This window comes from Parambassis ranga, chromosome 15 (assembly GCF_900634625.1).
Source record: "Parambassis ranga chromosome 15, fParRan2.1, whole genome shotgun sequence".
NCBI classification, from domain to species: domain Eukaryota; kingdom Metazoa; phylum Chordata; class Actinopteri; family Ambassidae; genus Parambassis; species Parambassis ranga.
In genome coordinates, this window is record NC_041035.1 from 6,479,276 (window position 1) to 6,493,997 (window position 14,722).

General features: G+C 41.9%; 1 protein-coding gene across 4 annotated transcripts in view; it reads left to right on the forward strand.

The window, feature by feature from the left end:
• The window catches only part of ehbp1 (EH domain binding protein 1), a 107,717-nt gene that overhangs the window by 25,333 nt on the left and 67,662 nt on the right, over positions 1–14,722 (forward strand). For all 4 annotated transcript variants that reach the window (XM_028422872.1, XM_028422873.1, XM_028422874.1 and 1 more), the window contains exons 6-10: positions 7,660–7,841; positions 8,839–8,978; positions 11,606–11,743; positions 12,178–12,442; positions 14,055–14,304. In XM_028422872.1, the coding sequence (XP_028278673.1) occupies positions 7,660–7,841; positions 8,839–8,978; positions 11,606–11,743; positions 12,178–12,442; positions 14,055–14,304 (975 nt within the window). The remainder of the gene's footprint in view (positions 1–7,659; positions 7,842–8,838; positions 8,979–11,605; positions 11,744–12,177; positions 12,443–14,054; positions 14,305–14,722) is intronic.

Below are 14,722 nucleotides of genomic sequence, written 5' to 3' on the forward strand. Positions count from 1 at the left end.
TAACTCAACTGTCCTAATCCTCCTTAGATTTGTGTCTTCTATCGATTTTGAAATGTCAAAACACCAGACACATGTGGCTCATCCATGGTATCCATGCTTGGAATATAATATAAGAGAGCACTGTATCTCACATGTAAATGCATACAAACAGAATTTGGCAACACTATTGTTCTGTCTTGGAAAAGGAATTTCAAAGAACAAGCGCTCACCCATGCACACACATACATACACACACATGCACACACACTAAAGCACACCAGCTCCTTATCCAATCCCTCCACTAATTCCCCCTTGGTAGAAGGTGTTCATTGTTTCTCTTTCATTCTAATCTCTCCCTCTCCTTTTTTAAAATCCATATTAGATTCTCTTTGAGTTGGCCACAATCAGAGGCACTGAAGCAGAGCATCACCCTGCTAATGCTCTTTGTCTCCCCAGATTTGTCACTTAGCATGGAGAGTACACCTTTGTCATGGAGCAGGGTGGGAGAGAGGCAGACTCTCACTTGGGGCAATTGTTTCTTGTCACAGGCCATCTTAACCCCCCCCCCCCCTCCCTCCCTTTAAGCAAATCAGCTTTGCTCTGGATTAAGGCCCTATCATAGCTCCGTCAGATCTCAGCAGCCTGCCAAAAAAACAGCTAAAACAAACAGATCCTTCAAGTGAGAATTGAGTGGAAATGATTCCCAGTAAAATTCTTATCTTGTGTTTACTTGGAAATCACCGTTTGATATCTCTGAAGTATAGATGGTCCATTATGATTTATCAACTAAACTCTTGAGCTTACCTGGCACTATCTTTTCTGTTATCTGGGAGTGAAACTACAACATGACAATAGGCGTATTATCCGGCAGTCATCAGAATACATTTTAAGGATTTTATTGCATCACATTATTTGATGAGCATGTAAGAATACGATCATTATTATTAGATCATTTGCTTATGCTGTACTTTTGTTGGCATATATTTATATATAAAAAGAAAAGGTTTAAGTGTTCAGAAGTTTCACAGTAATACTATAACATTAATAAGCTGGTTTAGTGTTTAGCTTTAGCTTTCTGCTGCAGAAGTTGTGTGTGTGTGTGTGTGTGCCCCCCCAAAAAAGGCTGGAAACTTACAAGAACTCTGGTGGTCACCTGCTATCGTTATTCTGTCTGCTACACAAACTTATATATAGATTAACACCCCACCCACTTGACTCCCCTTTTATGCACTAAAATTGGTCGGACGTCATACATGTAGATACGCACTGGAATGGGACCAAACTCTGTCACACACCATCACTGTGGGTGAGTCCGTCTTTCCACCGTATCTGGACAGCTGCTTCATGCAGAGGAAGTAATCAATCCCAGATACAGTAGCTGGAGGTATTGGCTTGGTGGCTGTGTATGTGGTGATGTTATTGGCCATTTTAGGCCTCTATGATGGCCAGAGACGGTAAAATAGGAGGAAAAGTGATGAGCAGGCACTTCATAGACCAGGAATGAACTCTTGCTAATCCTGTCGAGCTATCTTTCTCTCGCTCTCTCCCTCCCCCCTTTCCCTTTTCCCTTATATATTGCCATCTTCCTCATTTTCTCCATCTTTCTCGACTTCTCCTTCCCTCAGTCTCCTTGCTATCCATCACTCGCTCTTCTTCTCTTGCATTCTCTACCCTTCTCTCTTTCCATTTCTTGACCAACCCCCCTTTGTTACAACCTCCCCGTGTCCCTTTCTCTCCACCAGAAGTGCAGAGCCAGGGCTTTTGCCTGCTGGTAATTTATTTTCCCATTAGCCCCCTGTCTGAAGTGCATGCTCTGGGTCTGAGTGTATGTGGGGGCACTGAGGGCCACCCAAAAGAAAGACCCAGAGAGTCAAAAAGAGTAGGGCACCCTGGACACACTGATAAGAGGGGAGAGCGAGAGGGAGGTGATGGGAGGGACAGAAATAAAGGGGGAAGAGGAAAAAGTGAGATATGGTGTCCATCGAAGCATCTTCACTCATTACTTGTGATGTAGATGAATCAAACGGCTGAAATGAATTACTTGCCAAAAAAGTGTGCAGGTTTACCAGCCGTCATACATGACGTTCATACAAGACACTTTTTAATCAGAGTACAAAGTAATGTTGTTGTCTGTTGCTAAGTTGGTCATTGGAATGTGGACGCCACAGAAGCAAGGTAACTTTTTGTAGTTCTTTAAACCTGCTAACTTGGGTTTCACCTGTGTGGGCTAGAGCTGTTATATCTAAAGATTTCATTAACTCTGTTTAACCTCTACAAAACTTGTGTGCTGCAAGCCAGTAAAACACTCCACTCTCCCAGTTAGGATTAGGCCTTTTAAGGACTGGTTGGTTTGTGACTCTCCTTTCATCTGCTGCCATCAGAGGAAACCCTACATTAAAGACATTCCTCTCTCTCCCTCTCTCTTTCTCTCTCTGTCTTTCTGTTGCTCTCATGCTCTAAACCCACCCCTCTTTTCTCTTTTAAACACACACACACACACACACAGAGTAACCGAGTGTTTTCTCTGTTGACTGATTATCAGTATGTGCAGTGACTGGGGTCTTCTCTCTGACACACACCAAACATTGGAAGCAGGAGATATGACCTGTTCATAAATGTGATTAATTAACAAGCAACATAAACCTAACAACAGAGATTTCTTATTATGCCTTTTAAGGTTTACAATGTACAATGTAGCATTGCTGCAGTACTCAGTAAAAATATTTTGTTATATCTAATTAAAACCAAACATCCTTTCCTCAATGTCCTTACATCTTGTTGTCTGTCATCATATGTTGCTATAATGCAACTAAAATCACATATTTGTTACCAGAACACAAGTTAATTGCAGCAGCTGTCCTTCGAGATAGACCACACCTATATATAAAATAAGTGGCAGTCTCTGCACTCCTCTTGCCCAGAGACAATCAGGCTACCGGTATCTATTGGTGATCACTGGTAGAAATTCCTATAATTGTTCCTGTACCTGGCCTGACATATTGGCCTCTCATATTTAGTTTCTCACAGAAAGCGGATGGAGTGCCCCGTCATTCTAAACCAACATACGGCACACACTGTGCTATAATCTGCCATTCTTTCCTTAAGACAAGCCTAATCCTGCTCTTGTTGTGACTAATCACTCTACTTTCACATGACTGTTTGTCAACCTTTTGGGATTCTTTATTTTTTTTTGTGTGTGTGTGTCTTTGTGTGACTCCAGATGAGGTGGTGGTCAGAGAGAGATGTTTTCATTTTGGAGCGGTTTACATTAAATCTGATCCACAATGCGGTTCTAGTGTGGAGTAATTCTATGGTCCTCCTGAGATTTTCTGTGTGTTCATATGACAATGCACATGAAGCCATTTGCACAGTTCATTCCATTATTAAAACCATTGTTATTGTAATTCACCTAACCAAAGTGATAGTATTGCGCGCCTTTTATGTCCATTGTTGCCTTAAAATACACACACACACATTCTGCTTGGGGAAAAAAAATAAATCCTCGCATATAATAGTAGCAGATGAATAAATTGGTCTTAATCTCTGTGTGTATGTGTGTGTCTATAATGCCTATAGTGCAGCATTCATAGGTGGTATGTAAAAAGGGCCGCCTTATCAGTTATCAGGGGAGGCCAAATTGACACAGAGGAATCACTCCATTGTGTGAGGATTCTAAGAGAGATGTGAGCACATTGGATGTCTCCATTTCCAATAACTGTGACCTTGAGGCGAGAGCAATATCAGTGTGCCCCCCCAACCCACCTCCAATCTGCTGACTGCTGAATTCAGACAGAGCCAGCTGATTTTGGGGTTTCAGTGTGGAGGGCTAATTGCTGCTACCTCAGGGTTATTCTATAGGGTAAATTGAGTTTGGCAGTTATTGTTTCTGAGCCTTGTGAATACAAATTGTAGGGCTGTTTACACTTTTGTGTGGAATAGCTTTTTTATAGCCTCTGTGTGCATAACTTTAAATGTTCCGATTCGTTTCATGCGACTCTTATAATAACTAAAAAACATTCTGATAATGAAACATTGAAGAACATCTTAAATGTATGATGCATCTGTAGTTGTGTAGAGTGTAGTTGACCTCTATTTGTCCTTTTCACCCCTGTTCAGGATTGTTTTGTTTTGTATTTGCAGGCTTAAGTCAGATAATCATCTGCTTGATGTGGAACCAGTGATTCATCACTTCTTGTCGTTGTTGTAATACCTGAGCAACGTTTTTTTTTTTTTTTTATCTCCTCTCCTGTTCAACAACATACTTAACAGGACGATTCTCACTTTTCATATTGAGAAATTAATTGTAGGCTTTAACAGTGGACACATAAGTTAACAAACAATTTTCTTCAAATTAGAAATCAAGCTACTGGTGACTTGCGTTAAAAAAGCTGTTGGTGCATTTTTTTTTTTAACAATTGGCCAACTGTCACTGTGCGTATCTCCAACCAGGTCTAGACAAAGAACCCACGTTCTTTTAGCACTTACCCCCTCATTAATCCATCCCTTTAGTGACAAAAGGGTTCCTACCCCTTCTTTCTTCGGCCCGTCCCATTGGCATTTTAGGGCAGAGGGTTTCAGCAGGACCCCCGGGCACCCTCCTGCCCTGACCCCTGCCCCCCCACCAGGGGAGCATCTGTGGATCGATCCAGGGCCAGCTGGCACCAGGGAAGAGGGGCAGGACTGGTAGTCTGAGATACAACACAAATAAACCCACAAAGCCATGCAGAGTGACTGTATGCAGGTCGCAGGTTTAGTTTGTGGTATGTTTTAGTGGAGCCTGGTTTAAGTGAGTGTGCTGTAAAAAAAATCTACACAAGAGCTTGGTCTCCTGTGGCACACTGCAGTTGTAAAGAGGTACAGCTAGGGGGCAGCATATAGCCATTACCCCTCCCTCCCTCTTTCTGTGTCCTGTCTTTCCCTCTTTCACTCTCTCCACACACTCACACTCTCTCACTCAGGTATTTAGTCATTCTCTTGGCTCAGAAAAAGAGCTTATTGATAGTCCTATCCTCTCTGTAATAAATTAAACTTCTGTATTGTCCTTCCCTTTCATTTTACACATTGTCACAACCTCCTGTTCACCCTAATCCCACTCCCCCCCTCCACCTCTCAAAGACACACATTGATTGACAAGAAGCATCCAGGGAAATGGAGCAGATTTCCATTGTTTGCTGCCACTACACAAATCTGTTGAAACGGTTATTCCATTCTTTTGCCCGAGTATTTGCATATCCTTAAGTATTTCCTATTTTTCAAGACCCCCCCTCTCCCCATCCTCCTTTTTGCTAAATCCCCTCTTCTTAAGTGTTTGGTGCATTTGGCAAATTCATTCATAAAGTATCTACATGCGCTATTAGCTTAGTATAATAGCTAGGGTGTAATCTGCAGAGAGATAAGAGGTGGAGAGAGAGAGAGTTTTTTTTTCTCTTTTCCCTCATCCTCTTCCTCTCCTGATGAGCTGTTCTGTGGACAATCTTGGGTTGGCGGAGTGGCAATGATACGTCATTATGTTCCTCAGCCAAGCGACAAGGCTCAAATGTCAGCACCAAATGTCAAGTGGCCTCTCTAGTCAGTCGGTTGGTTTCTTCTGTAGATTTTTATTTAATTATTGGTTGGAGTGTGGTAGCAAAGGGGGAGGCAAAGATGGAGAGAGATGGGCGGTTATGAGGGCTAGATGAGATGTTGAATGTCAGCAGGAGATGGCAGAATTGAAAGGCAGGACAAAAACAGTGGAGACGAGGTTAGAGAAACAATATTATGATCATCTCTGCAAGAGATATTTTAGGGTTTATGATTGAAGTCTGAACTACTTTAGGCCCTATTGATCCCACATGTCAACTACTCTAGCCCATCAGCCTGCTCTGTGTTTACTAAGAATGTTAGACTGATTATATATTGAAAAGATATATTATAGGTCTCCAAATGATGACAAAATCTGTCTTTGGATTTGATTGTTACTACTGCACGTCATGGTTACTTCGTCATTAGCTAATACAGACTTTCAAAGTAAGCATGTAACAGTCTATAAAATCTTTTTTAATACTTTACCATGAAGTGTCTTTTCTCATGAGTTGAATTTCAAAGTGTACAGCACCTGCTCAATTCTTGCATGATATAATCTCTGCCATTCATTGTATCTTATAAAAATAAAAATTGATGATGCCACAAGGACATATACACTTCTATTCATTGTATAAGTTAAAGGAAGTAAGAGCAGGATAAATTAGGACTGAAATGGTATCCAACATGTGGAAATGCTACTTTGGAGTTATTGTAGAGTCTTTTTGGTATTTAATAAAAAGAATATTGTCCTATTGATGTATGATCGCTATTTAAAGATTGCTCAGTTTCTCACTATATTACCCAAAGCTTTAGTACTCTGAACAGATACAAATTCTTTGTGTGTGCATTCATGAGTGTGTATGTATGAATGAATACCCTACGGTCCTCAGCGATAAGGCTGAGATTGAGTTTTCCCCACAGAGCCAAAGCGTTTGAGGTGTGTGTATGTTTTTGTGTGTGAAGACATCAGGAAACAGGCAATGTAAAGAGCTTGTATCGCTTTATCTAGCATACACGCCACAGCCCATGTGTATATGTATATGTGCTCGAACTGGTGTAGTGTGAAAGAGAGCTAGCTGCACTGCTTTGTTCGGTATTGTGCACATGAGAGGATGAATCCTCGGGGCTCGATTTGCAGCTGAGACAAGGAGGTATTTTTCTCTGGTATGCTTTTTTTAGACATCCATGCAGTAAAACAGAGACTAAAAAAAAGTGAGAGCAGGCAAAATCACAGGACATGTGTTATATCACTACCTACTGCTTTCATTCCACACGGCCTGTGAAGGGACATGTGTGCACCTGTGTGTGATTTCGGGCAGTAAGATCAGTCCCTTGTCCCATGCAAATATTTCATATCACTTAACCAGGAGAATGTGGCAGTTTTCAATCAGAAAAACAGAATCAGTTAAAAGAGAGGAGGCGAAACCGAAAAGAGGGACATGGTATGTCAGTGGTATCAACACAGCAAGGAGGTGAACCAACCTGATATTCACTGACAGCATGGTGCTTCTATAGCCAGACTTGCAGCAGACAAAACCCATCAGTTTTTGTTGGAGGGAGGGCAGACAAAAGGATGGAACATCCCCAGCTGTTCAGTTTCCATATCTAGCAGTCAGTGACAAGGCTTTCCGGCAGTTCTTATTTTAACACACAGTCCTCTTGTGAGCAGCTTGAACACACACACACACACACACACACACACACACACACAGGGCCATGTCACCGATTCTATAACTCTTATCACCTTGTCTGTGGCATATTCCCAAATTCCAATTTGACTGCTAGCCCCTGGCCCCAAGCACATCTCTGAAAAGAAGTACAGCAGAAATGGCTTCTGCATGGACCTTTGATAGGAAATATCAGGCAGGATTTTGCAACTGAATTCACAATGAGGAACGGAGGAGGGAACCACTCTTAGCTTGTTCTTCACCAATGAATGGTGAAGGTCTACACCTGATTCATCTTTCATAATATGGTCTAAAAAATATGAAATTCTTAAAAACATCTTTTTCCTGCAGTGTCTGTGCACTGTTCTGCCAGTAGAACAGTGGGAGTTTTTCCCCCGTTTACCATACAATAATCATCTAATATAATGTTGATCTTTCTTTCCCACTATAGGAGTCTCCATCAGGGCGGAGAAAGGCCTTAGCCACCAGCAGTATAAACATGAAACAGTACGCCAGCCCAATGCCCACACAGACTGATGTCAAACTCAAGTTTAAACCCCTGTCCAAGAAGGTGGTGTCAGCCACACTGCAGTTTTCCCTGTCCTGCATCTTCCTCCGTGAGGGAAAGGCTACGTAAGTCTTCTTAGTTGTTTGGGAAGAATACTTCCATTTAATGCAAATCTTACCAAAGGGAATGAGCCACGGAGTCCTTGTGTTTACTCTCACTGCCCAACAGGGGACTGCAGCTTTAAATCATTCTTTTCTTGTCAGCTCTACCCAGAGATGTTGAAAATGCTAATAGAGAAGTTTTGATTTCAACTCTTGTGTGTTCCACACAATGTCCTCATCTTCATATGGTTTCACATTGAATCGGTTGATAATGAATGTGACATTTATTTACTGTGTCTTTTATTTATCAGTTGACTTAGAGCCAGTCTGTCACTCAGTCAGTGTTTGCTCATTTTAATATGATAGCAGCAACTTTCATTAAAAGACACCCCCACACACATAACACACACACGCACACACACACACACGCATAGAGGAAGGGCAGAGCAGTGAGGTCTTTGTTGTGGCACGGACAGCGGGTCGATGGCGCGTAACCCTTGTTAACCCTTCGGGGAATGATGTCGACCACACACAAACAAACTCCATCACACCAGTTCAAATGAGCCTGTGGGCCTGGGAAACACCAAACACAAAGAACAGAGAGGAGAATACAGGGATTTATGATGGAGCGGTGGTATCGAGGGACTGAAGGGGAACACAGCAGACTACATAAAATACAAGAAATATTGTGGAAACAGATGCATCAGTGAGATGGTTCGGGAAAAGCAAGAGGAAAGAGGATGAGTGGAGTCAAAAGAATGCGAAGAGTGAAGTGTTAGGTGTAGTAAGGTGTAAAAATAAGGGGAAGGGTGAAAGGAAGGATGGAGAGTCATAATCCTTATGTGTGATCTAGCTGTTGGCTTTGAAAACATATGGGTCATATATTCATGCATCATGTTTTATCTCCTTTTGTATTCCTTATGTGTTTAGGAAGTGTCAGCAAATGCGTAGACTGGTTTTGTTTTGAAGCACTTTCTGCTGCATATGAACATGAGTTTTTTTTTTTTTTTTTATGGTCCAGCGATGAGGACATGCAGAGCCTGGCTAGCTTGATGAGCATGAAACAGGCTGATATTGGCAACCTGGACGACTTTGAAGAGGAGAACGAGGAGGATGAAGAAAACAGGGTTAACCAGGAGGAAAAGGCTGCAAAGATCACAGGTAAAAACCAAAGCAAACATATATTATGATAGAATTAACAGTCTGGTTGGATTTTTGTGAGCACTTACTGTTGCTGTCAGAGCAGTTAATGTTAAGTCACTTATACAGGTTGTCTTGCAGCTTGAAAATCAACATATTGTCCAGAAAATGTCTGATTTGATTTACTACACCGAAAAAAAATTACTACCAAACCCACCAAAACTTCGCAAAGTGTGTGTGTGTGCTTTCACACTTAAGCAGGACTTACAAATTTGTAAATTCATGAGCTGTATTTACCGCATTTTGTGCGCTTCCGGGTGTCTTCAGTTGGTTTGATTTTAATTTCCCCATCTCTGTTGCCCCTAGTTCCTTGGTTTCCTCTTCGTTGTGTTTGTTGGACTGTAGACTGAAAGTTACTCGCCTTCATACATACATGTCGAGGATTCGTTCTTCGGTCTAATAATGTATGGGCCTTGTTGCTTTCTGCTTTGCTTAATCCAACTTTTCAAAGCGCCTCCTCTTCATGTTAAGCTTCATGCTTTTCCTCCTTTCTTTTCCCTTCCCGCTCCTGCGCTTCATCTCATTTATATGTATATGCATTGAGTGCCTACAGCAATGCTTCACTAGCACGCATCTCTGAATCAAAAGCTGGACCAAGCTGCCAAAACTCCATACTATTGAATGCTACCTACAGAGAAGCCAACAAGCCTCCTGAGCAAACCTTACATCAGGCTAACCAATGCATACCCTGACAAACCCATGTTCTCTTGTCTTTTCTTAGCAATACATTTATGGAACTTTTTATGTGTGTGTGTTGTTGTGTGTGTGTCAATGTAAACAGCTAGATACTTCAGGCTTAAAAGTGGATATAATATTTTTGTATTTTAATTAAAGCAAAAGATATATAGCTTTGGTTTTAGCCATCATTTTGCATGACACTGTAAGCTTGTTCTTACAATGCTTTGTAATGCTAACCAAAGCATGGTGTTTAAAATACAGGATTACAGGGCTGCTTACATTAGAATCAGTGCTAGCGTAATAATTTGTCCGTAAACTACAGCATTCTTAGTTTGCTAGTCAGGTCAGGTCTGTTACAGTCTACACTAAGATAAATGGACTTTGTTGAAACACATATGTATGTGCACATGAATGGAGTCTGTGCGTTTGTGTGTGAATGTTAAGGAGGGGCTGCAGTATGTTATTTTGCCTTGTTCACTGCTATTCTTTCCTCCTCCCTTCCTGTATGGACCTGTCGTTTACAGAGATAGTAAACCAGTTGAATGCCCTCAGCTGCTTACATGGGGATGATGATGATGATGATGGTGGTGTTCTCAAGCGAGCACGCAAAGCAACAGCTAAGCCTGCTGCTTCCTCCCAAGGTCTTTTTTCACCTTTCTTTCACCTGCCTCATCCTGTGTTCCTTGACTCTTATTTTCTTGTCTTGTGAACATTTGGTCACCCCTACCTTCTTTTTTTTGGGTGTTTTTTTTTTTCTATTTTTGAATAACATTTAATTTTCTAGCTAAACTATACCTGCCCCTCTATCCCTCAACCATCCTTGGTATTGATATTGTGATTGTTTTGTGATGACATGATATTTTAATTAGTGTTGGTACATGTGGTGATGTGATGTACATGGTGTTGTGAATGCATCAGTTGGTGTTCATCATTTTGGTTCATAATGTTTTTGATGGTGTATATATCTTTTCCATTCTTTTACTGCAATTGGTAGTGAACCAACCTAGGTAAAAGGCATCCAAAGTAACACTACAACAGTTATGTGCTTCTACATTATCCACATTAATTAAACACTTTCATGTGTAATCTCAGTCACACTGGATAATTTCATCATCCACAGTCCTGGGGCAGATCTGGCCACTAAGTTATGTAATTTCCTTGGCCACTAGTGATATTATTAGCAAATTATCATCTGTGTGAAATAATTGGCTCGCTTGCTGTATTACTTCACCAACCATTGTGATAGATTCAGGATTAAATTTGCGGTGTCAGTCTGCAAAACTTTATGTAGAGGACCCCCAGTCTCTTCTGCTTGCTTTGAAACAGTCACAAACACACCAATATAAATACACACCCTTGGTTATGTGCACTTGTGATGGCCAAAAATAGGCTATGAATGTTGTCACTAAGAGGCAAGGAAAAGTGCTGCACTTCTTATCAAGCTACCGCCACTTCACATGCCGTGGCCACACTGCATATAGACCAATCGACACAGATTCTCACATAGCTCTCTCTGCAGCACTTCTTGGCATCTACCTTTGACACATTTACACTCTTTTCAAACTGACCCACACCCTGGCAGCTTGCAGTTGAGCTAAGTGAGTTTGATGAAGATAGAGCACACAAGTCTCTGGCTCCCCTGCCAAGATCTCTATAGCAACTCTATGCTTTCTTCACTGTCTCCCCCAGTAACCCTCCATACCACAAAAACATTCTGAGGAAAACAGAAGTTTAGGCAGAGCCTCACAGTTAGGGGAATTACAAGGTCTTTTTACTCATGGTTCACTCCAAAGTGCAGATTTTTGGTAACTGTGCATTTGTGAACGTTTCTTCATTGCATATACAAAATATTTTGTTGGTTCGGTTTGCTGTTCCATTTATTGACTTTTTCTTTCACTTGGTGGCAACAGAACTGATTAATAAGTTGAACTTCCTGGAAGACGAGGATCAGGAAACATCACCTGCCATGGGCAACAACCCCTTCGATGACCCTGATGACAACCTTCATCCAAACCACCTCAACCCATTCGGTGACCCTGATGAAGAAGGTACATGCAGCTCAGGCAGCAGTTAATGTTTAGACGAACATCACTTTGAACTTGACTGACAATAAGAGTTGTTTTGAGATTCTTAGTGGGACAACAAGCAGTGTAAGTTTAAGGTTTGCATGCACACATACATAACTGTGTGTAACTATAAAGGCTAGTCAGACAGCTAAACTAATATTTTTGTCTGAGAACCTGAGGAGCCAGGTGTGTTAGTACCTGCATTTATTTGTTTTTCTGTGACACGCTCCCACTCACAAAAATCTTCCACTGCTTCTTTATGTTGTCTTCGATCGCACATTTGGTTTAGACTTTCAATAAAGCTTTTTTATTTCTTTTTTTAATCTATGCTCGATGAGAAATATTATTTTAAAATTCAGTTTCAAACATCTATAGCTTATATTATACAGCTTCTTTCTGTCTTCTCTGTCAATCAGAGCCCTCTGCCCAACCAGTCTTACGGCAGCAAGTTAATGATGATTCCTACTTCGACCATGACTCCTCTAATCCATTTGACGAGCCAGATGAACCAGAGACACATACGCACCTTGGGAACCCCTTTGAAGAGCCCGACCAGGACATGGACTCCCAGCCAGACCCTGAACCCCCCAAGCCCAGGCCGAGGAAAGGCGTACGACCTGTTGACATGAGCAAGTACCTGTATGCGGATACCTCTCACAACGAAGAGGAGGAGCTTGACGAGTAAGACTGGGTTCATTTATTATTAAATAATGTTTCTTTAGTTTAAATAGATTTGGGGTGTGCTTCGTCCTTTTCCTCTACGTTTCATCCGCCGCCCATACTAGTATCTCTGTATGAGACTCCAGACGGTGTTGTTCCATTACTGTTAGCAGTCCAAGTCCTGTAGGACCCCTCTTTATGGAGGTACTTGTATCCAGAGCACAGACCCACACCCTCACTGCCCTGCAAACAGGGCAAAGTGATGAAGCAGCTCTTTCAACAGGAACAAGGGCCCTGTTGTTTCACCGCATTCTTTAACCTTGTCTCCCTCCTCCTTCATTCCTTTCCTCCCTCCTATCAGCTTGTTGCCCCATACTTTCCCTCTTTGCCATTCTCCTTAATTTCCTCCCCAGGCTCATTTTTATTTCACCTTGCTCCTCTTTCATCCTACCTTTCTCCCTCCCCTCTCTTCTTTTCTTTCTCTACATTACTTCAGCGTTTCTGCTGACCTGCGACGTTATTAACATTCAATAATTGACAAAAATAACAAAGTTTTATTGTGCCTGAGGGTTGCTCTTTCTGTAGTGCTCCTTGCAGCCAAATGTTTCTCTAAAAGTGCATAACCTCTCCAGAAGAGTGGACGACTTGTGCCTAAATTGTAAATGTAAACCCTCCCAGTTGAGCGAAGCTGTCACACAGATAGTTGAATGTTTTTAGTGCTCTCAGCTGTCTAAAGAGAGACAGGTTATTGACTGGTGTGTTTCTTTCCCTCTGTCTCTTACATCAGGAGCATTTCTCTGCAGAATAGAAAGTTCAAGAGGGCAGTGCAGTGTTTTGACTGAGCCCTTTCACATGTCTTTTAGCCAGTGCTGGTCTGTTAAAGCTTCTCTATAGGCCTGGCTGCTTTTCTTTTCTTCACTTCCCCTCTGTCTATCCAATCCTCTCTATTGCTATGGGTTAGATAGACACAGAGCAGCTCTAACCTTCTCTTTCAAACAGATACCTAGTCAGTCAATTTCTCTTTCTCATCCCCACCCTCGCCATCCAATTCTCTTGTTTGTTTAGGATTGCTTGTTGCATGTTGAGTGAATGTCTCAAGGCTGTGCCCCTGCTTTCAGAGCCACAGGCATGCCTGTATATTGATAACACTCTGGTATGTGTGTGTATTTCAGTTCATGTTTGTGCACGTGTGTGTGTCTTGGTGCTGCCGCCTGTCTGTCAGTAGTCCACCTTGAGCAGTGAGGATATGAGGTCACACAGTCCTGACCTCAGTGCACCTGCGTCTTCTATTAACTTACCATTTGTGTGCTGGTTCTTGTATTGCACCAAACCTGAAGCAGTTTCCTTTTCGTTTCATGAATTAATTAGTAGTCAGAGCAAACGATGGGCTTCCTGATAATCCCACTAAGTCTTGGCAAGAATATTAACAGGGATCCAACAGTTTTTTTGTGTTATATATAGTTTATTAGGTAGAAGGCTTGCATGTAATGTCATAATAGTTTTGTTTTGGTGACCAGTTGACAGACACAGTGGCTCTTAGTCTTGAAAGAAAGAAGTCATAAATCCTCTTTCATAATATTAACAATCTTTATCTCTTGTCTTGTACTCTTCCTTGATCCCTCTCTATTTTCAGGTCAAATCCCTTTTACGAACCAAGGGCATCGAGCCCTGCACGACCTCCCCCCAGTGGCAGTGCCTCTCTTGACATGGGTAACGGCCAGAAAAGGAGGGCTCCCCTGCCCCCAAGCACCAGCCCTGGCCTCTGCCCCAGTCTACAACCTCCCAAACCCAGCTCGGGCCTAGACAGGGAGAAGGTGCAACCGACTGTGCCCAGCCCAGTTGCTGCCATGATAGGGAGAGAGCTGGCCTCCTCCTCCCCCAAGGTAGGTGTACTTCCCTTTAATGTAATAAACTATCTCCACAACAAGCTCACAGATACCACTGACAAGAAATAAATGTTTATGACACTTACTGTCAAAGAAACACCATAAACAAAAGTGGCTGACTCTTGTGGAAACATCCTGGTCGATATCAAAAACGTATTCCAGTTTAATATACCAAATTCTTAGTAAAGGAGTCATTTGAGATCTGAGTTGGTGCAAAGATGAAACATCATAAACACCTTAAATGTCATAATTTCACAGATCTCGTCTACTTATTACTTTCCGTTCTGGCTCATCTATTGTAGCATGTGTAATTATAAGTGAGTGACTTGAATAATTTTTTTGTGCATGTGTCCACATTCAGTGGTCCTTAGATGAGCTTTTTTTCCGCCTGCACAATCCCATCTTCTGCCCTATT